Source organism: Ambystoma mexicanum, chromosome 14, assembly GCF_040938575.1.
Source record: "Ambystoma mexicanum isolate Mex_15411 chromosome 14, UKY_AmexF1_1, whole genome shotgun sequence".
NCBI lineage: Eukaryota > Metazoa > Chordata > Amphibia > Caudata > Ambystomatidae > Ambystoma > Ambystoma mexicanum.
This window is the reverse complement of record NC_090940.1, coordinates 651986155-652007158: the sequence shown is the minus strand read 5'-3', so window position 1 is coordinate 652007158 and position 21004 is coordinate 651986155. Positions and strand designations below refer to the sequence as shown.

Genomic DNA, 21004 nt, shown 5'->3' with positions numbered 1-21004 from the left:
ACAGACTCCCAAAGCAGTACCAACGTATGGAGGTGGGAAAATAATTTAGAATGCCCAATCAAATTGCAGAATAGAGGACTGCCTTACCAAAGGCCAAACCCTGCCCCATAGACAGTATCCAGGGAGTAGTGTTTGACAAAGGTATGGACAGAGGCCCATGTGGCTGCTTCACAAATGTTACGAATGGGAACACCCCTGTGCAGAGCAGTGGAGGCAGCCATACCCCTAGTAGAATGGGCCCTCAAGCCTACCGCACGGTCCTTACCCGCCAGACGGTAGCATTCCGAGATAGTCAAGATAATCCATCTGGACAAGGTCTGCTTAGTAACAGCTTGACCAAAACTCCTTCCAGCGTATCCTACAAAGAGCTGATCGTCCACTCTGACCCGGAACATGCGCGGGATTTAGAAGCTTAACGCTCTCCTAAGATCCAACCTATGGAGCCTCTCCTCTTCCTTGACAGGATACAGGGGAGGATAGAATGCTGGAGGAATGACCTGGCTTAAATGAAATTCCGACACAACTTTCGGAAGAAAAGAAGGTCGAACCCCAAGGACCAGGGCTCCCGATAAGGTGCGTACCAGGCCTTTTTATGCAGGAAAATCGTGTAAATACGCCAGCTTTATTATTTTCCTGGGTACATTTACACACAGGGCAGTGCAAAGGTCAGGTTACTTGACAGAAACCAGAAGGCTGCTTTTGATGTTTATCTACATGGATGTAATTGCAAGCCACCTCTGAAACAGAATGCATTTCTCTGAAGCCTTTCAAAAAAATAAACTGCACACTGATAAAAGGAATGGTTTCTTTCCATTCAGCTTCAGAAGCACTGCATGTTTTCCTAGAATTTGAGGATTGTATAATTAAGATTGTATAATTAATAAGATGGAAAACTAAGTTCCAATGAAAGCAAACCAGTATTGCACAATTGTATTTTTCAGAGTTCCGGTGCTGTGTGCATAATCATGCAGAGGCAGATCATGTTTACCCTTCTAATTTAATTTACAGTCTAATTATAAAAACAGTGTGTAAAATGACGACTATGCACAGTCTAGTTTACACCCATTCAACCTTGCAGTCAATGGGGTACATTACTATAAAATGGTCAGTGGCAGCAGAGTCTTTGCTCAAGGGTGAGTAATTGTCATTACACTGATCACAGGTGTTCTAGCCTCTCAAATCTTCAAAACTACAAATAAAACATCCAAAACCTGACTCAAGAAAGTGCAAGTGCTGTTCAAAAACAAACAAATGAAAGTTACATTGGTAATTGAAATAGAAACTCAGCAAAACCTGTCCCTGTGATAATCCAGATAGGTATTTAACTTTATGTAGCGCTTCATTAATGGTTCATCATACATCTAGGTACTGTGATCATTATAACTCAGTCAATACTCAGTTAACCAACCTCTGAAGGATGTTAGGAATAAGATAGCTCAGCCGGTTGAGCACTCGTTGCTGCAATCTCTGCGTGATCTGTGGATTGCGAGTTAGAATCCCTTCAAGTCCAACTCAGCCTTTCATCCTTTTCGAGGTCGATAAAGGAGTACCGACTTTGGTTTGGTGGTTATTGTGTTAAATATCTTCTATGTACAGCGCTTTGCCAAAAGAGCTATATAAATAACCATTTGACCACAAGATTCGATATAGAATTTAGCATGGAGTCCTTGCCGCTCTGCACTGTTGTATCATAACATTGGCATACCATTAGGTAGTAATAGCTCCAGGAAATGAGGACTTTCATTAAACATCAAGAGACAATTCTGCTATCATACCTCAAAACACACAATACAAATTAATGTACGCTTTACTACATAATTGGCTAGGTTTTTGTGTTTTCAACATTTAAATATATACAGGAGAGATCAAATGGCCAGAAATAATGAAAGGTGTATTCTGTCACAATGCAGAAAGCTGGCGCATAGTATTGATTTCCATACAGTTTTTTCACACGTCGGCTGGATGTCGCATACATTTTACTGTTGGAAAGGAGAAAAGTCATTTTTACTCTCTTAAAATCACATTTACTCTCAAAATTTAAAAAAAGAGTAAAATACTCCAACCTCAAAATCTTATCTGGAGCACTGCCAAGGACAACCCTGTCCTTATGGAACACTGAAGGGTGGCTTAGCGGATAGTGCCTGCAACTCACTCTGCGGGCGGAAGTAACCGCAACTAAAAATACAGTTTTAAAAGTCAGTCTCAAAGGGCAAGAACGTAAAGGCTCAAACGGAGAACCAGGTTCAAATCCCAACCGAGGACCTGGAAAGGTGACGGTGGGAGCATAGTGAGCCCTTTCAGAAACTGAGAAATCAAAGGAATCTTAAAATGAGAACATTCCTCAGAGGAGCGCTTAAATATGGACAGCGCCGCCAGGTAACCCTTAATGGTACCCACTTGCAGGCCCTTGTGGGCTAAAGAAAGCAAAAAAGACAGAACCACAGGAATGGCACATGTAAAAGGATCCACATTCTTAACCCTGCACCAGTCACAGAACTTTCTCCAATGGCAACAGTACAGGGACTTTGTTGCGGGCCTTCTGGCCGAAAGCAACACCTCCAAGTCTTCAGGGAGGTCCCAATCCTTATACCTCAACCTTTCAGAAGCCAAGCATGAAGGTTGAGGGACTTTACCTCTAGATGGAGAACCTGACCCCCCCCCCCGTGAGAGCAGATAGTCTCGGTAGGGAAGACGGTGTGGATGTTACACTCACCTGGCTCCCACAGGGACGTCGATCTGAACTGGACAGCTGCGGTCTCCACCAATGTGACGCGTAGTGCCGAGATGACGGACTGGACTGGCCCACCTAGCTTTGTTTGCTTGGCCCGTAGCAATATTCTTCTGCAAATGGAGAAAGGGAATTAACCACCCGTGGAGTTGAGCGTAAACCCCCCACCCCCGCTGTTCTCCCCACTGATCACCTTTGATGTCCCCCCTCTTATAGTCTCACCTGATGGTTTGGAAAGATGAGCTCTCCATCCTGCATTGAGCGCAGGGGCGCGTAGATAACCAGTTGCTTCACTGGATTGAAGGAATTGGTGAGTTCCAGAACATGAGATTTCCGGATAGATGCCGTAAGTATGTAGTTCGTAAGAGTTCCAATGTCTGACTTTCACTCTTGTCAAATTCCTTGCAGGTTGCAGCTTGACCCTAGCGAAGAGTTCCTCGTGGCAACCGGTAATATTCAGGTAAGGGTTTGTATTATCCAACACAGTTCGATCAAATAGTGTCAGTATGTAACCTGTTGCTTTCTCCCTTATTCAGGCGCTGAGAGAAAGTATGAAGTCTCGGGGAATAATGCCTCTGGCGGTAAAATTAGGTAAGTCTTTTGTGGCGAGGAGGTTTCCCCTTGTTTGTCCCTTTGTTTCACCTTGCTGTCCTTTTGTTCCCCTTAAGGGCCGGGGTACGGCGAGGATGCGGTGGAGGCTGCGCCGACCCGTGAAGAGGAATAGTATCCCCGGTGGTAAAATCAGGTAAGTCTATGGGGGGGTAACTAAAATTGCCTCAGTTTATTCCCTTGGCTCACCTTGCTGTTCTTGTGTTCCCCTTAGGTGCCGGAGTGAGGCGGGAACATGCAGAAGAATGCGGTGGATAATGAAGATGTTGCGAAGGCCGGTGAGTTCAGCACAGCGCTGCAGCAGGCGAGCCAACGCGCATAAAATAACTTTTCTTCCAGCTCAAAGGCGTGGTGGATCGGGAATTCAGGTAAGGATCAAAAGGTATTGCTCTTGTTCTAACCTTTTCTCCTTCTTTCTCCCTTTTTCTAGGAGCTCCAGACTCGAGGCGGGCGTGGCAGAAGACTGGATGCTGACTGCAGGCACGGTGAGCGTTACGCTGCTGGATGCAGAATAAGGCGAAGCGTGTGCTGCTCTTCGGGCGTGGTTTAAATAGCCCCCAAAGTAGTCCCAGGTAAGTATTCCTCCCCGACCCCACCCGAGTAGAAAATAGTCCCAAGGTAAAGTAGTCCCTTTCAAGCCTCTTTTGGCTTGGAGCTCTTGCAGCATGGTCTGCATCAGGTAAGTTTTATTCTATGAGCCTGGCGCCTATGGCGCCAGGACTGACTCTACATATGAGCCTGGCGCCACAGACGCCAGGACTGCACCCAAATGGCCCCTAGCAGGGGTTGTTGGGCTTGCTTGGAATAACTTGATGCCTGCTTCCGGGGCTGCTGGACTTGATCTGGATCCCCGCGGGTAGGCATCATGACAGTGGAGGGCAGTGTCAGGATTCCATGCCATATTTCCACATTTTCAAAGGGACACTTTATTAGAAAACTCCCATTTAGGAGGCTACATCATCATATATATTTGTAGGTGAAATGTTGAGTGATGTTTGGGTGTTTGCTCAGACTTAAACATCTGATTGTTTACTTAAGTTTCCTTAATGTAAAATTATTCAGGAAGTGCCTAATTTCCCAAGCCAAGATGGATGGTCCGTTCCACAACAGTGATTGGATGAGAGATGCTGTGAGGTAGTTTGGAACTTTCACTAAGATTCTAAACTGCCTTTCATTCCAGTTTCCTTAGAGGAAGGTTGCAGTTATTTAGCTCTGTAGAAAATGTAACTATAGTGATCTTTAGAAACATTTTAAGAAGGAAAAAACTACTGAGAAGAGAAAGTTATTTCAAGAAGAACTCATCCAGTGTTGAAAGAAGAAATTCTATAAGATGAAGCAAGCTAAGTCAATAAGTGGTTAACACTTATTTGTTATCAATATAATATCTACTATTGGAGTCAAGAAGTTATTTTGAAACAATATTCGTTTGAGAAAGTAATCCTAATAAGCTATGAACTTTCAAGTGCTCTTTGCTCGTGTTGTTTACCGGCTGGTAAAGTAAACGTTCGCTTCTCTGTAATTGCGGCTGCATTTACATTTTATCTTAATAAATGTTCTAGTTGGAATAGTATGTCTGAATCTAGGTATATATTGTTTACATGAGTCAAGTTTTAGTGTTTTACAATGCTAAATTATCGAATGTTTACTTGAATTCTGGCGTGCGCGTGAAGTTCGTCATAGATTGTTTATTTGAGTAAAGTACCTTAAAACGTGTATCGTGCGTCCTCTGTTGAGCTGATACTTCCTGGTTGTGACGTAGTTGCATTTTCTTGTACGTTGTTTCGTGGAAGTATTATTCAATTGGCTTCCGTTTGGGTAGCGCTTATTTTATAGTGCGCGGATCCTTTCCAGTGTGCGCGTGTGCTCGGTTCCTTTTCAACTGCGCGGTTCATCTCTCCGGAGTGCGCGGTTCCTCTTCAACTGCGCGGTTCATCTTCCAGAGTGCGCGGTGCCGTTTGCTTTGTGTTTTTTCGTTTGCTTCGATTCATTTGAGAGCACATCTTCACTCAAAGATTCCTATATTCTTCATGGGGGTTCAGGTATGAGCACGCTATTTCCAGATGTCAATAGTAGCGTTTTCCTCTTCAACATTTGTACTGCAGTTAAGTGAAAGTTACCAAGAAAAAATATAAATTTTTGATTGTGAATTTACGACATCAATATTCAGACAAGAACACTTTTAAATCTCAAGACTATTATTTGAAGGATTTTGAACTATTAATGCTTCACAATAAATTAAGATCCTTGAGACTATAAGTTTGAGTAAAAGAAGATATGAAAGATTCAGAAACAAAGATACTGAGCTATATTAAGCCTATTAGCTATCAAGCATAGGCTGCAGGTATATGGGATACATTACTCACTGTAATCGTATTTCTGATGCTTGTATCTGCTTAGATTCACATGCTGTGCATAGGCCGACATCTAGTGGAAGCTGCGGAGTATTAGTTTGTTTTTCGAAACTCGATAATGGGCGTCGACACAGGGCGTGCCAGTAATACTATCCCTAGTGTGACGTCCACTGTACCCAAGATCCCTCACGCGTCTAGGATCCTCAGATTGTATTTTTTCTGACATGAGGTAGCATGAGGAGTAGCGTGAGTACAGATAATCCAAGCAGATAGACAGAAGGTAAGACTACAAGCAATCAAGCGCCTTCTCTCGGAGGGGAGGAAGGGTGGGTCGCATGTGAATCTAAGCAGATACAAGCATCAGAAATACGATTACGGTGAGTAATGTATCCCTTCTGAGGCTTGTGGAATCTGCTTAGATCACATGCTGTGCATAGATTAGCGAGCAGTACCAGAAGAAGGAGGTGGGATGTGAGAAGAGTCATGTGCAAATAAGTGTCTTAGAACCGCTTGTCCCACTTGTGTATCTGCCTTGGAATGGGTGTCAATGCAGTAATGCTGAGTAAAAGTGTGAATAGAGCTCCAGGTAGCTGCTTTGCAAATGGTGTCAAGGGGTACATTTGCAATGAAAGCCAGAGTGGCCCCAATGCCTCTAGTAGAGTGGGCCCTTGGCATAAAAGGCAGAGTCTTTTCAGAGAGTGAGTAACACAGCTGGATACAGTTAATAATCCACTTCGAGATGGCACCTTTAGAGACGCGATCCCCCTCTCTGCCTGTAGCTACGGAGACAAACAGTTGATCTGTTTTCCTTAGCGGTCTGGTTTTATTTACATAGTAGAGGAAAGCCCTACGCACATCTAGGGTGTGTAGTTTCACCTCAGCCAAGCTTTGCGGGTTCTGGAAGAAAGCCGGAAGCTCGATGGACTGGTTTACATGGAATTTTGATATAAATTTAGGTGAGACCTAGGGTGTGTGCGTAAAACCAGTTTGTCTTTATGGATAGTAAAGAAGGGATCCTGCACTGACAGAGCCTGAATTTCACTGACCCTTCTTATAGAAGTAATAGTTACTAAGAAGGCCTTTTTATAAGTCAGGTGTTTGAGACTGCTTTTATGCATGGGTTCGAAAGAGGGGCCCATGAGCTTGGCTAGCACCACATTAAGGTCCCACCCTGGTGGTGGGTTTGAAATAGGAGGGTGAAGTCTCTTTACTCCTTCCATGAAGGCTTTAACTACTGGTACTTTCCACCACAAAACCTTGCTATGGGAAGTGGTGTAGGCCGAGAGGTCTGCCAGGTGTACTTTCAGTGAGTTAAAAACCAATCCTGCATCTAGTAGGTGGAGCATGTATGTAACAATAGTGGATGGAGTGCAATCAACTGGGTTGATTTGTCTACTCTGGCACCAGATAATGAACCTCTTCCACGTGTCAAAGTAACAGTGCCTTGTGTTTGGTTTCCTAGATTCCTTTAGGATGTCTATACACCTCTGTGGCAAATTGAGGTGTCCAACTCTATGACCTCAGGAGCCATGCTGCCAGGTTCATTGAGTTGGGTTGCTGGTGCACTGTTTGACCTTGGTGCTGGGACAGTAGGTTGTACCAGGCTGGACGTTTGATGGGCTCGCACACCGCCATCCTGCGTAGGTGTGGGAACCACGGTGGTCTTGCCCACATGGGAGCAACTAGGACGAGCGTCATTGATTCCCTGTTCATCTTGTTCACCACTTTCCTGGAGAGGAGTTGGTAGAAAAGCGTACGCAAGCATCCCTGACCAGTTCATCCACAGGGCGTTCCCCTGGCAGTCTGGTTGGGGGAACCTGGATGCAAATCCTGGGCATTGTCTGTTTTCGCTTGTGGCGAATAAGTCTATAGTGGGGAAACCCCACTGAGAGAAGAGATCTACGACCTCTCTGTGAAGAACCCATTCGTGTTCCTCTGGGAGGGAGTCTCTGCTCAGAGCATCCGCTAGGGAATTGAGCTCCCCTGGAACATGTTGTGATGACAGGAAGATGTTCCGTCTGAGTGCCCATATCCAGATTTTCTGGGCATGCTTGGACAGATTTGGCGAGCGAGTCCCTCCTTGCTTGTTCAGGTAGAACATGGCTGTAGTGCTGTCCGTCCGGATTTGCACTGACAGGTTTAGTAGGTGGGGCTCGAACGCCCGAAGCGCTCTGAATACTGCCAGAAGCTCTAGCAGGTTAATGTGGTTCTTGGCCACTGAGTGAGACCAGAGACCCTAAGCTGTGTGGTGGAGATGGTGAGCTCCCCACCCCGTCAGACATGCATCTGTAGTGACTACTGCCTGTACTTCGGGATCGTAAAAGGGTTTCCCCCTGTGCGAGATTTTCTCTTGTCCACCAGTGAAGGCTTTGTACCAGTGTTGGCGAAACGACCACTAGCCTGAGACCACTGTTTCGCCAACCATTCCTGCATGGGACGCATGCGCAGGCGCGCGTGGGTGACCAGGTAAATGCATGACGCCATCATGCCCAGTAAACGCATTGCTTTGCGTACCGTTATTTGTTGACCGGACTGATAATGCGGAATTTGCAGTAGTATATTCCGAATTCTTTCTACTGAAGGAAAGGTCAACCCTTCCTGGGTATCCAGGATTGCTCCTAGGAATTGTTTTGAGGTGCTTGGTACCAGGCTTGACTTCTTCTCGTTGATTGAGAAGCCTAACTCGTGGAGGAGGTCGATAGTCCTTTGAACGTTAGTCCTGCAAATTCCTGGGGTTTCCCCCGTTATGAGCCAGTCGTCCAGATAAGGGTACACTGGGATTGCCTCCCTGCGTAGGTGTGCAGCCGCCACCGCCAGTACCTTGGTGAATACCCTTGGTGCTGAAGCTATCCCGAAGGGCAGTACCTTGAATTGGTAGTGGCGACTGTCCACCTTGAAGCGCAAGTACTTTGTGCGCTGGGAACATGGAAATATGAAAATAAGCATCTTTCATATCCAAGGTTGCCATGTAATCCCCCCCTTTTTTAGGAGGGGGATTACCTCTTGTAGCGTGGTCATACGAAATTTTTGGGGCTTGACATACCTGTTGGCAGGCCGTAAGTCCAATACTGGGCGCATTGTCAAGTCTTTCTTTGGCACAAGGAAGTAAGTTGAATAAATACCCTTGTTTACCTGGTGTCCCGGGACGAGTTCTATCGCGTCCTTTTGTAGAAGAATGGCGATCTCCTCGAGGAGAATCTTCTGATGTTCTAAGGAGTGTACTCTTTGTCGTGGAGGATGGTTCCGGGGACGCTGCAGTAGCTCTATACAATATCCTGTGGATACTGTTGACAGCACCCATCTGTCTGATGTGATCCCTTCCCAAGCCTGGGTGAAGTTGGAAATGCGTCCCCCTACTGGCGTTGCCTGAGAAGGGACCCTGAACTGAGCGTCACTGCTTTGGTGGAGGAGTGCCGCCTCCCTTGCTGGGGCTGCCTCTGCCTTTACCACGACCTTTCCTATTACCTCTGCCGTAACCCTGGGTAGACTGTTGGTTGTTGTTCCACTGTGTACCCTGCCCCTGGGAATAGTTAGATCCTCTCTGGGAATTTTGGCCGCATGGGCGACGAAAATTGCTATTCCCTCTCTGGTTAGGGGGCTTATTGGTTAACTGGCCAAGGGATTTGAGTGTCTCGCATTCGTCCTTGGCATTTTTCAGTGCGTCTTCGACCGCCTTACCAAACAACAGATCGGTTTCCACCGGTTTGTCTAACAATGATGCTTGTGTTTCTGCCTTAAAACCAGACTGCCGTAACCACGCATGTCTCTTGATAACAGTACCTTCTGCTATCAATCTGCCTGCGTTGTACGCGGCGTCGAAGGTTGCTTTCAAAATGCAACCAGACACGGCTCTACCGTCTGCGGAAATCCAAGCTAATTGGCCCTTTAACGGTTCAGGACCAGAGGCTATGAGAGCCGCGACTTCTTCCCACTGATGGCAGTTGTAGCTGGCCAACAGGGTGGTGGAGTTAGCAATCCTTGCTTGATAGGCGGACGTTGAGGCTACCTTCCTGCCGAAACCATTGTCGGGAGGAGCTTCTGACGAAGACAAGGGTGTCCCAGCCCTCTTACGAGTGTTGGTGACACCTAGGGAGTCTGGCTTCAGATGTCCTCTTATATAGAGAGAGTCAGACTGTGCCGCCCTGAAAAGTTTTTCAACCCTGGGATTGACTGCTCTGGTGAGGTTTGGGTTCACCAGGGACCGATCTATTCTCCGCTGAATGGATTTAAGGATAGGGATGGTCTGGGCAACAGGCCTCCTTTCTCCCACTAAATCTTCTGCGAAGTCCCTTTCCTCCTGTACACCGTGGGTGTCAATGTGGAAATGTTCTGCGGCGCGAGCGAGAACCTCATTTAGGAGGGGTTGGTTATCGACCAGGGAGTCGGTAATTGGGGCTTCGTTCTCTACCGGGGAATCTACTCTGTATGTTTCCGGGTCATAATCTCCTTCTTCCTGGTCCTCATCATCCCCATAGTAGCACGTCCCGGTTTGCTCTTCTATCATACCAAATTCTTGGTTTTCACAAAAGGAAGCCTCTCCTTGATACCGTGAGTATGGAGTTGCGTAAGGTTGTACCTCGAAGGGTTCAGACCTCATCGGGGTTTCAAACCGGGCCTTCTTACTCGGGGGGATAGGATCAGTAGAGCCTGAGGGTGTGGCCCCTTGTGGATCATACGAGAGGAACTGTTCTGGATTTTTATCATAAAAATCAGCCAAAGAAGACATTCTTGACATGACCCTATCTATGTCTTCACTGGACCATTTTTTGGAACTAGGAATGACTCTCTCAGCAAGTCTATGGGATTTATTTTGAGTAGCTTTGCTGGTTGTGGACCTATCAGCAGACCTGGGCTTGTCTGTCTGTTTAGGGGGGGTGGAGTGTTTCACAGGTGTGGAAGAATGTACAGGTAGTTTCTTCTGCTGTTTCCCCCCCCTCCCCATGGGTAGAAAAATGTTTTCCCTGTCTCTTAGTGGCTGCGGAGTTTTTCGACGCCTGGCGTCGAGGATCGGGAGAGGTGTCCCTGTCCTTCGAGCGTAGGGCCTCGCTGGCTTTAATTGCGGGCTCCGACTCCTGGAGCGCGGCCTGGGGGTGGAAGTCGTCTTCGTCTTCCGACGATCGAACGTCTGTTAGCCTAGGGAGTGAGGCACTCTTGGCAAGAGTGGATGATTGCCTGAAGTCATGCGGCGATCTAGATCGAGAGCGCCCAGAGGACACCGAATCGGACCGTTCTGTCTGTGCCTCTTTCCGAGAACTCGCAGTCGTCGTGTGTTTAGTGTGTGTAGTATGTGAAGCGCTTGTGTCGCCGGGGGTCTTCCCCATAGCCGCCCTGCTGGACGACCTTCCGAGGTCGGGGACCTGCGCTCGGCTGTCTTTCGACGCCGTAATGCCCTCGCCGTCCGAAAGTACGGCGTCGCTGCCATCACTTAAGGCGCCCTCCGCTGCCATGGCCGCCTGCCTGGCGTGGTGGGCCCAACGCTTCGTCGAACGGTCCTTAAGTGTCTTAGGTTTAAACCTACTACACGCTCTGCAGTTCGCTTCGGGGTGGTCCCTCGGCAAGCAGAGATTGCACGTGGCGTGCCTGTCGACCCAAGGGTATTTGCGATTGCACTACGCACCTTGAGGCAGCGGGCTGTTAAGTGTAGGAAATGTATAAGGTGTACCTATCTACCAAGAGTGTAGAGTATGTACCACCCCCCACTCTCCCTACTTGCAGGGCCGAGGCCAGCGGCCTACCAGACCCGGGCCGAGGCCAGCGGCCTTCTGAGGCCCAAATCCGTCGTGCAGCAGCCGGAGCAATGAGGATCATTCGGGAACCGAACCTCCGCAGCACTTGCGGAATGACGGGGACTGGAGGAAACGCGTATAGCAGTGGGAAGGACCACTCCACTACGAACACGTCCCCTAAGGCTCCTCTTGGAGGAAATTCCCGCAAGTAGAATCTTTTGCACTTCCGGTTGACACTGGTGGCAAAGAGATCCACTTGTGGGGTTCCCAAAGGGGAAAGATCTCCAGGAGAATCTCCTGAGCCAGCTCCCACTCGTGAGAGACCGTGCTCTGCCTGCTCAGAGTGTCCGCCGCCAGGCTTTCGTCTCCGGCCAGATGAACTGCTGAGATTGAAATTTCCTACTGGATGGCCCAGAACCAGAGCTACATCACCTCTCTGCACAGAGGGAGAGACCCTGCCCCCCCCCCTCCTTTTTGTTGAGGTAGTGCATGGCCACTGTGTTGTCCGTCAGAATCAGGACATTCTTCCCCCGCACAGCTGGCAGAAAAGCCTTCAAGGCTAGCCTGACGGACTCAGCTCCAACAGATTGATTGGAGTCTGGACTCCGACGGAGACCAACGACCGGCGACTGTCAACTCGTTGGCATGAGCTCCCCATCCCGTGGGGGATGCATCCGTCACAATCGTCACCTCCAGCCAGGGTAGCCAAAATGGAGCCCCCTTCATCAGATTGCCTTCGACGGCCCACCACAAAAGATCATGGGTGACCGAGGGCGGAACCTGAATGGGGTCAGACATCCTGCCAGAGGACTACAACCATTGGAGCATGAGAGCCCATTGCAGATATCTCATCCGCAACCTGGCCTCTGGCACCAGAACAACGCAGGATGCTACGAGGCCTAGCAACCTAAAGAACTCGAACGCCGGGAGACTCTGGGCATGTTGAAACTTGTGCACCATCTGCAGAATGAGGAGCCCTCACCTGGGGAGGCGAACACTGCCCCAGGGATGTATCGAGCACTGCTCCGATGTACTGGAGCCGTTGGGTAGGTGTCAAGTGGGACTACTTTAAGTTGAGGGAGAAGCCCAGCTTGTGAAGGGCGTGGCAGGTGACTGACAGATCCAGGACTTGCTCGGGAGAGCGCGCCCTGATCAACCAATCGTCCAGGTAGGGGTAGACGTGAATCCCTCTTTCCTGAGATATGCTGCAACCACCACCATGAGCTTGGTGAAGACCCTCGGGGCGGAGGTCAATCCGAACGGCAGGACCCGAAACTGAAAATGCAAGTCACCAACCGCGAACCTGAGGTACTTCTTGTGCTTGGGATGAATCGGCACATGAAAGTAAGCGTCCTTGAGGTCGAGAGACACCAACCAGTCCTGAAGTTGAAGGGCCTGGAGGACTTGAGAGTAACCATCTTGAACGTGTCCTTCCTGAGGAGCTTGTTCAAACCACGCAAGTCCATGCTGGGTCTCAATCCCTTTTTTCTGAATCAAAAAATAAGGGGAATACCATCCCTTGCTCCTCTCCGCTACAGGCACCAGTTCCATGGCGCCTTTCTCCAGCAGGGATTTGATTTCCTGTGCAAGGATCTGATCCGGACTCAGTTCCCTGGTGGATTGTCGCGAGGCCTCTACCGTACAGGAAGACAGTAGCCGGGGGCTATGATCTCCAGAACCCACACATCTGAAGTAATGGCACGCCATTCTACAAGATGCTGAGCCAGCCTTCCCCCCCAACTGGCGAACCATGGCACATGGCCTCATGACCGAACTGACGCGGCTGCGGCAGTGCCTGAGGGCAGAGGCAACTGCCCGCGCGGCCTTGGCACCACGAGTACCTTGTTTTCCACCTCTGGTACACCTACGGTGGCCCCTTTGACTTGCAGCTCCCCTCAATCTACCAAAGGAAGAGTAGTATCGAAAGGAACCTCCCCTCCATTGCTGTCCCCTAGGACGAAAAGGCGGAGGTTGGCGAACTGCAGCGCTCAAAGACTTCGCTGCAGCTTTGGAGGTCTGCAACCTCTAAAGACTCTCGTCGCCTTGCTGCCAAAAAGATGTACACCATCAAAGGGCATGTTGAGAAGGCGTACGTCAGGAGCAAACCCTGACTTCCGCAACCACGCAAATGTGCGCATCACGGTGCTCGTCACCATGGACCGGCTGACAGTCTGCCATGGCCAGATCCAACTTAACGGATTCACACATGGCATCCTTGCCATCCTGAACGAGGGCAAGAAAACCATCTCTTTCCTCCCCTTCGTGAATATATTCAGCCACCATAGAGACAACTCAACAGTGTGAGTGAAACGTGCTAAGGCACACACGGAGTTGGCTGCCTGTAAAGCCATACCCCCTGAAGAAAACACTTTCTTCGCCCAGTCATCAAAACGTTTGTCGTTCCTATCTGGCGAGATGGTAGGATACAACGCCTGCTTTGCTGGGGTCGTAGCCACCTGCACCACCAAACTCTGGAGTGGGGTACGTAGTCAAGTAACAGGGGTCGCTGCTGGTGGGACGATATTTTTTCCGGCAACGACTTGCTCACTGCCGGGAGAGACTCTGGAGCAGTCCAAGCCGCCGCCACCCTTCTCTGTAAAGCCATATGAAATGGCAGCACCGGGTCAGTGGGTGGACCTTGGTCAAGGATATCCGTCAGGTCATCCTGCAGAAAATCCACTGGTGGCGCAGACCACCCCAAGTACTCAGTCGCCCTCGACATGTGTCAAAGATCTGAAGAGTTGAATCCTGCAGGAGTGAAGCTGGCCCACCTAGCCCCCAAAGCCTGCCTGCTCAACAATCCTTTTACGTAAAACTATTGGCCAGGCAAACCCAAGGGGAAAGGGGAATGGATAAACACACACAGGAACTCTAGCTTCTGGCACTTCTGTTTGTCTTCACATGAATGTCTCTGGTATTAAGCAATAGAGAACCTAAAAATAAAAAGGCAATCTTTTTTAAATATTATGCTAATCTCAATATCTATTCTAAGCAACTTATAACTCTGTTCTCATACCTGAAGCCTATGCTTATATAGCTAATAGGCTATTTTCTTCTGTCTTTTTCTCATAAACAGGAGACTACTGTAATTGTCTTTTCTGGACCAAACTTTAAATGTATTTCCAAGGAAGAACTTCTTATAAACTTTGTTTCTTCACTGAATTCTTATTCCTTGCTTACTAATATTGTCCTGGAAATAATACCCAAAATTATTACTATCTTATCTTTTCTGTTAACAACTTCCTCATATAGAAAATGTTTAATATAAAATACCTGGTGTGGGTTTTGCTGAAGATTAATTTCACCATGAAGTTTTCAGGAATTTAATTTGTGGACTGATCATTCAATCATAAAAATTCTGTAAAGTTTTCAATTCACATGTGCGAAGCGTAACGAAGATTCACAAACTTTAGCAATCCAAAAGATAGCCGCGACGCAAGCACGAAGAAAATCCCAAAATGGCTGCGACGTACGACGCAATTCCAAAATGCAATAGGGTCCCTTTCTCTAAGCGCGCGGTCAAAAAATAAACAATACGTGCGCAATAACTACAGTCTCGCGCTCGTAATAAAAAGGTTAGTATTGTTACAATATATGTTAAAATAAAAAAAGCGAAAACGAAAACGCTCACATTAATTGAACAATCCACATTTTCTCGAGTAAGAGAGTTAAGCTAGAACTTAAATATAAAAAAATATATACAATAAACTGATCCAAATGTTCAAATTTAGTTCTCATGACATAAATAAAGAGTTCTTTGGAATTTTAAGAAACAACACTGAAAACTTAGCTTTGTCTTGACTTGAAAAATCTGCCACTCAGCCAACCAAAGTTTCTTGGAATCTTCTATCTTCTGTAGATCTTCTCTCACTATAACTGGAACTACTAACTTAAATCCTGATAGATATTTATACTAAAAGATAAGTACTATAGTGTAGGGGTAACTATAACTTTAACCACTGGAGAGAACTAAAACATGACCTATTCTGGTGAAAACTTTAATGAAAGACAGTTGATAGTTATTGGAAACATTCTAAATGACATCACAATGCTGCCTGCTATAAGCTACACCAATCACTGCTGGGAAAATGTTCCACCATCTTGGCTTGGGGAATTTTCATCTTTCTAAATGAAAGTTAGTTAAGGGAAAAAAAAAACAACAATGAAATAGAACTAAAAACAGGAATTGTTCTACTCTCTAAATAGAATCTATTTACCATTTAAACCACCTTCCCTTTCCAACTTTCCTGAAATAGTATTTGCAACACTCTATTCTCCTAGGAATTTTGCCAATGTGAGGTACAGAATGTGAGAACCTGACAACATGAGACGCTGGTACGAAGACTCTGCGTGCGTGCCAGGCTCAGGCCTACCGAACGCAACCTCCAGAGGTGTGTCCAGACTACTAGCGTCGTGCAAAGACTGACGCAGGTCTTCCAACTGGCTATGACCAGACAAGAATTTGTCAGGAACCTCTTCAGGAACCATACCTTCATCAGACCCTTCATCCACCTCAGATGTAATCCAGAGGCTGGAATAACTCCCTGGATGAGGGCACAGAAAAAGGTTCAAAGACAGGCCTTACTGATCTCTTCAGGGACTTCCTCGGAGTATCCACCGATGCATGGGGTACCTCCAGTAAAGCCTCCACAAAAGGAGTCGACTGAATCGGCGTCGAGCGTGGCGCCGATGGCTTCGACACAGGCCTCGAGGGCGGTGCCCCGAGCATGTCCTTCACTGGCCTCGGCGCCGATGACTTCCTCGGGGGTGGAGCCTTGAGAAAGTCCCTCAACGAACATGGCACAGATTGCATCGACGTCTTCTTAGAAGACGTCACAGGCCCCGACAGTCTCGAGGGCATCGAGGACCGGGACCTGGAGCGGGCATGGCTAGAGCGATCCACCTTGTCCGACCGGAACCTCGAAGGTTCCCAGTGATCGCGTCGACTGCCCAAGCCCGAAGGCGAGCGAACGTGGCCCTAGCGTGTTCCTTGCTGGCTTCTCAAAGGCGCAGACGAACGGATCCCTGCGACTCGAACATCGCCATCATTTCCTTACGAAATGCGTCCCATTCCGCAGGAGAGGAATGCTTGGTAGGACAACCTACCCGCCGTCTGGTGGAGTCCTCGGACGGGGAAGGCGATCGCTGACTGCACTTCCGCGAGTGCCTAGAAGAGGCAGAGGAATGGCGGGAACCAATCCGGGACCGAGACCCCCCTCGACTGTTGGGGAGAATTCTCATTTCATGGCCAATTTCCCTCACCTAGTGAGTCCCTCAGCAGCTTTACTGGATCTCTGGAGTTATTGCTTTCCACTTGGTAAGAGTGTGAGCTTTTCACCACTCTTGTGTTTTGCTATACGTTTTTACCTGTTTTTGTGATTGAGGACTCTGGAGTATACCACTTCAGTAGCCCCCATCTTTTGTGTGTCACACAGCACCTTCTGTGCAGTGACACAGGGTTGTCGCTCAGACTTCCCACGACTCCATTTCTGAGGCGGACTACTGTCCCCCAGAAAAGGGCAAAGTTACCATTAACTTTAGTCAAATTAACCACAGATCCAGTACACCCCATCTTACATGGAGTACTGGAAGGGTTAACTCTTAGCCCTTTTTATCTGTACCTCGTAGAGCATTGTTTCGCTCTTTTTAACATTTAGACATGGCTGGTGGCAGTGGTGATCTACCCTAATTTTCTACCGCGGTTATCTTATATAACCGTGGTAATATTGTAGGCTATTGTGTTAGCCTCGAACTTAAACCCGCTTGACCAAATACTTTTTCTTTTGGCTCCGGTGCTGTTTATTCGCCATTTCATTTTGTTAAAATCCTTCTTGTGTTTTACTTGTTCACTGTCTTTTGGCGGGCTTCTGCCAAGAAGCCCTCCTCAAGGCGCCTGGGTGTCTAGGTGGGCTGAATGTGAGGGAGGGGTGAAGTCACCCCCTGCACAGGGTATCCTAGGAAACCCAAGTCACACTTTTTCATGATTGGCTGAGGTGGTTGTCCGGGCTGGACAACCCCCCTGCTGTGTGATTGGCAGCCAGGCTGTGTGAATGGGGGATTTTTGCATAAAAGGCAGGTCTCTTGGGCTGGAAGTCCGAGAGTCGCCACTGGAACTACAAGGAACCGAAGAGAAGCGGAGGAAAGGTCGACTGCTGCAACTATCCCGTACCAGTGAAGCCCTGCTGGAGTCCTGAGCTATCTACCCTTCAACGACTAAGAGGAGATCCAGTGCGGAGTCATCTTCCCTTGAGCCTGGTGGGGATAACCAGCTCGTCGTCTTCAGCTAGAGGTCGCCTTCGTGGTCGAAATCGCTGCACACTGCTGTAGTGGTCCTGATAGCCACCTGTAGAGCCTCTCCTGTTTTTAAGGAGCACACCTTTTATTCATTGTCGCTGCTGCCGGCCTCATCCCTGTGTGGTGTAGACCCCCCTTCATCGTCCTTCGTGCCGAAGCCAGGAATCGTGGGTCTACAGGAAACTACCAGGAACAACTGCCGTGGCACCAGCTTCTTTGAAAAGGTACTCTGCTTGAGGAATTTTGGGTGAAATCCCCATTTCTCGCTTATAAGGCTTGACCTTATTTTCCCCCCTCCTTATAACTTTTGCTTCCGAACATTTGACAATATCTTAAGTACTTTGGCAACTTTGAATCGCGAGCTATCCGACGTGTGGTCCTCGACACAGGAACCCGGTTCCACTTGAAATTTTCCAAAGCAGCACAGCTGTGGCGATTACCTGTCATAGATGTGGAATACGTCGGAACAAATCCCTTCGAATCATGAATCACAGGTAAAGCGAGTGCCTTGAGAAAACATAAAAATTACGGATTCAAAAGACTGAAATTAGAGCTGAGCTCGGTTCAACTGCAGAAATAGGCCATCGCAAGAGCCACTGTACCGCTTTGCAGCAACCTGCATAGGCAGCCTAAACATTTAAAATGGATTGACAAACGTGAACTATAATCCTTGAATTGAAGGCGTTTGCCATCCAAAAGAGGTCTAGTATCACCAAAGGCTAGAAATAGTCCCCATCAGCCAAAAAAGCATCAGTCACTCCCAAGGGTGCCCACTCTGCTCAGATACCAGATAATGAAAGTTGTAATCATTTTACTTTCATAACTGCACTAGACCTAGGTCTGGTTCCAACGCAGCACCAGAGTAAGTACTGTGTGAAGCTCCAGGTGATCGAAGAGCTCTAATCACAGCGGCACCGTCTCATAATCCACAACCTTCTGGGTAAAGCACCATTATTCTCCGCTTACTTGCTCTGGGAACATGCACGGCTCTAGAAATGCATAGGTTTTAAACAGTATATGGCACGACTTTGGTGCATGGTACAGAAAACGTGCTGGATGAAAGTGTCTTACCTGATATCCCACCAAGCCACCCAAAACCCACTTGCGCTCATTGCTAATCCACCGTGCAATGCTAGTGGCTCCTATTTTACGAGGCTGCGTGACCACGATGTTGCAGTAGGAAGAACGCTTGATGCAGTGATCCAAAACAAACTGTGGTAGCTGAGTACTTTTACCGCTGCCTGTTGCACCGCGTACAATCAGAACAGACCTGTATTCTATGAGAGACATTAGCTGTAAGAGAAAGGGAAAACTTCATTAGGTTCAGAAGTGGGAAAACACATTTCCAAGCATTTTTTTCAAAAAGGGCATTCAAATTTTATTTTCAACTGTTGATGAAATGTTTTCATCCTTGCAATTAAAAGAAAAGTGAAAAGTACATTACATAAAATTGTTACGGCTCATTGTAGCGATGTCTTAATGGCACCAATTTGTTGTTGAAGATTTCCTTTTGCAATATTTTTATTTATTTATATAACAATGTTTCTGATAAACAAAATCAGAGTAAAATGTGCAGCTTAGTTGCTTTAGGTAAGAATAGATTTCATAAATGATCACAAGATACAGCTCAGAATACATTAGTACAAAACTTCCTTCAGTAAGACATTATCCCAAATAGCTTTCTAAAATGAAATCAACGCACACCCATCCCCTGCCAAGAGGTTGTTCTCAAGGTTCTAGACATGGTGCCAACAACACATTCCAGAAACCCTAGGTGTGCGCTTCTCCCACCTGCACTCCATTGCTCCATCCATTTTTCACTTCACACCTCCAACAACCTGATGACATGATCTATAGCAATATTTCCATCAGATCAGTCGCATTTTAATCAGGTCTTCCCGAATGCAGAGTGCAGCATGCCACAGTCCTTGCCCAAGCGCTCTAAAATATAGTGTACCTATCCTGCAAATACAGCAGTGATGGAGAATCCCAAGACAACAGGGTCATTGCCACTTTTTATTATTTATTTAGTGAACATTTGTATGGCGCTTATACAGCCAAAGGTGTTTCCAGGCCCCACAAAGCAGGGGGTGGTGGGGACAGAGGAGAACAAAATGGTACTACTATGCCTTGTGCCATTCGGATCGTGCAAGTGCAGAAAAAGAATTGCCAGGGAGGAGGCAGGCCAAGGAAGGATGGATAAGGGAGGGGGAAGTGTAGGAGGGAGGGGGCCCAGGGACTGGCCAAGTGCTAAGGGCGGCCCAAGAGAGTAAGTGCGAGGGGGACAGGGTGAGGTTCAACTAGGGCAAGGATGGGGTGGGCTAGACTAAGTAGGCTGGTCAGGGAAAGGTGCCTGAGGGCAAGTGCTGGTTATAGAGGTTCTGGGGGGAGACGCCTCGCGGTGGGCCTACCCCTTGTAAGACTCGTAGGGGACCAGTTGCGTCAGCATGGGGCATCAAGGGTGGGGAAGCGGGTAGGGGGAGAAAAGGAAGGTTTTGAGGAGCTTCCGGCACTTACGGAGATCCAGCTCAAGTCTGAGAGGCCATTCAGAGATAGGCTCCTGTGAAGAAAGATCTACCGCCCCACTCTCTGCTTGGAGAAAGATCTGGTCTGCAGAGAGCTGGAGCTAGTGGACTGAAGGGTTCTATCAGGGAAGTATTTAGGGAGGGAAAGTTGGATGCAGCGGGTCTTGAATTTGATCCTTGCAGCCACCGGGAGCCAGTGGAGATATTATAGGGCTGGAGAGACGCAGTCCCTGGGCTTGAAGCCAAGGATAAGTCTCCCAGTCCTATGCTGGATTAGTTGAGGGCAAAGGGAGGAGAAGGGCAGATTGAGGAAGAGGTTGTTGCAGTAATCCAGCCTAGAAAGAACCAGAGCTCTGGAGACATTGAGTTTGAGGAAAGGGAGAATGCCTCTGAGGAGGTGAAGTTGAAAGTGGGCCTTCTTGGCAAGTTTAACGATACAAGGTGAGAAGAAGAGGAATCGAAGATGACACCCAGGTGTCTTGCTTCACACGTGGGTGAGGGAAGAGGGCCTAAGGAGGGCAGCCAGAGAGTAGGAGGGAAGGAGGGGGCAGATGTCTCAATGAGAAGGATCTCAGTCTTACTGGCATTAAGGCAGAGATCATTAGCAGCAAACCATGCCTGTATAGCAGTAAGGGAGGAGGTAGAGGAGGGAAACTTAAAGGGAGAGTGGTGTATCAGCAGAACACTGTAAATGAGGTGAGAAGGTGAAGATCAAGTGGGCAAGAAGGGCATGGTATAGGTTGAAACGCCAGGGCGAGAGGATAGAGCCCT

At 47.8% G+C, this 21004-nt stretch overlaps 1 protein-coding gene across 1 annotated transcript in view; it reads right to left on the bottom strand.

Annotated features, from left to right (window-relative positions):
* TDRD9 (tudor domain containing 9) overlaps positions 1 to 21004 on the bottom strand; it is a 2559831-nt gene that overhangs the window by 2297613 nt on the left and 241214 nt on the right. The window contains exon 4 of the mRNA XM_069638191.1: positions 18780 to 19001. Coding sequence (XP_069494292.1) covers positions 18780 to 19001 — 222 coding nt within the window. The remainder of the gene's footprint in view (positions 1 to 18779; positions 19002 to 21004) is intronic.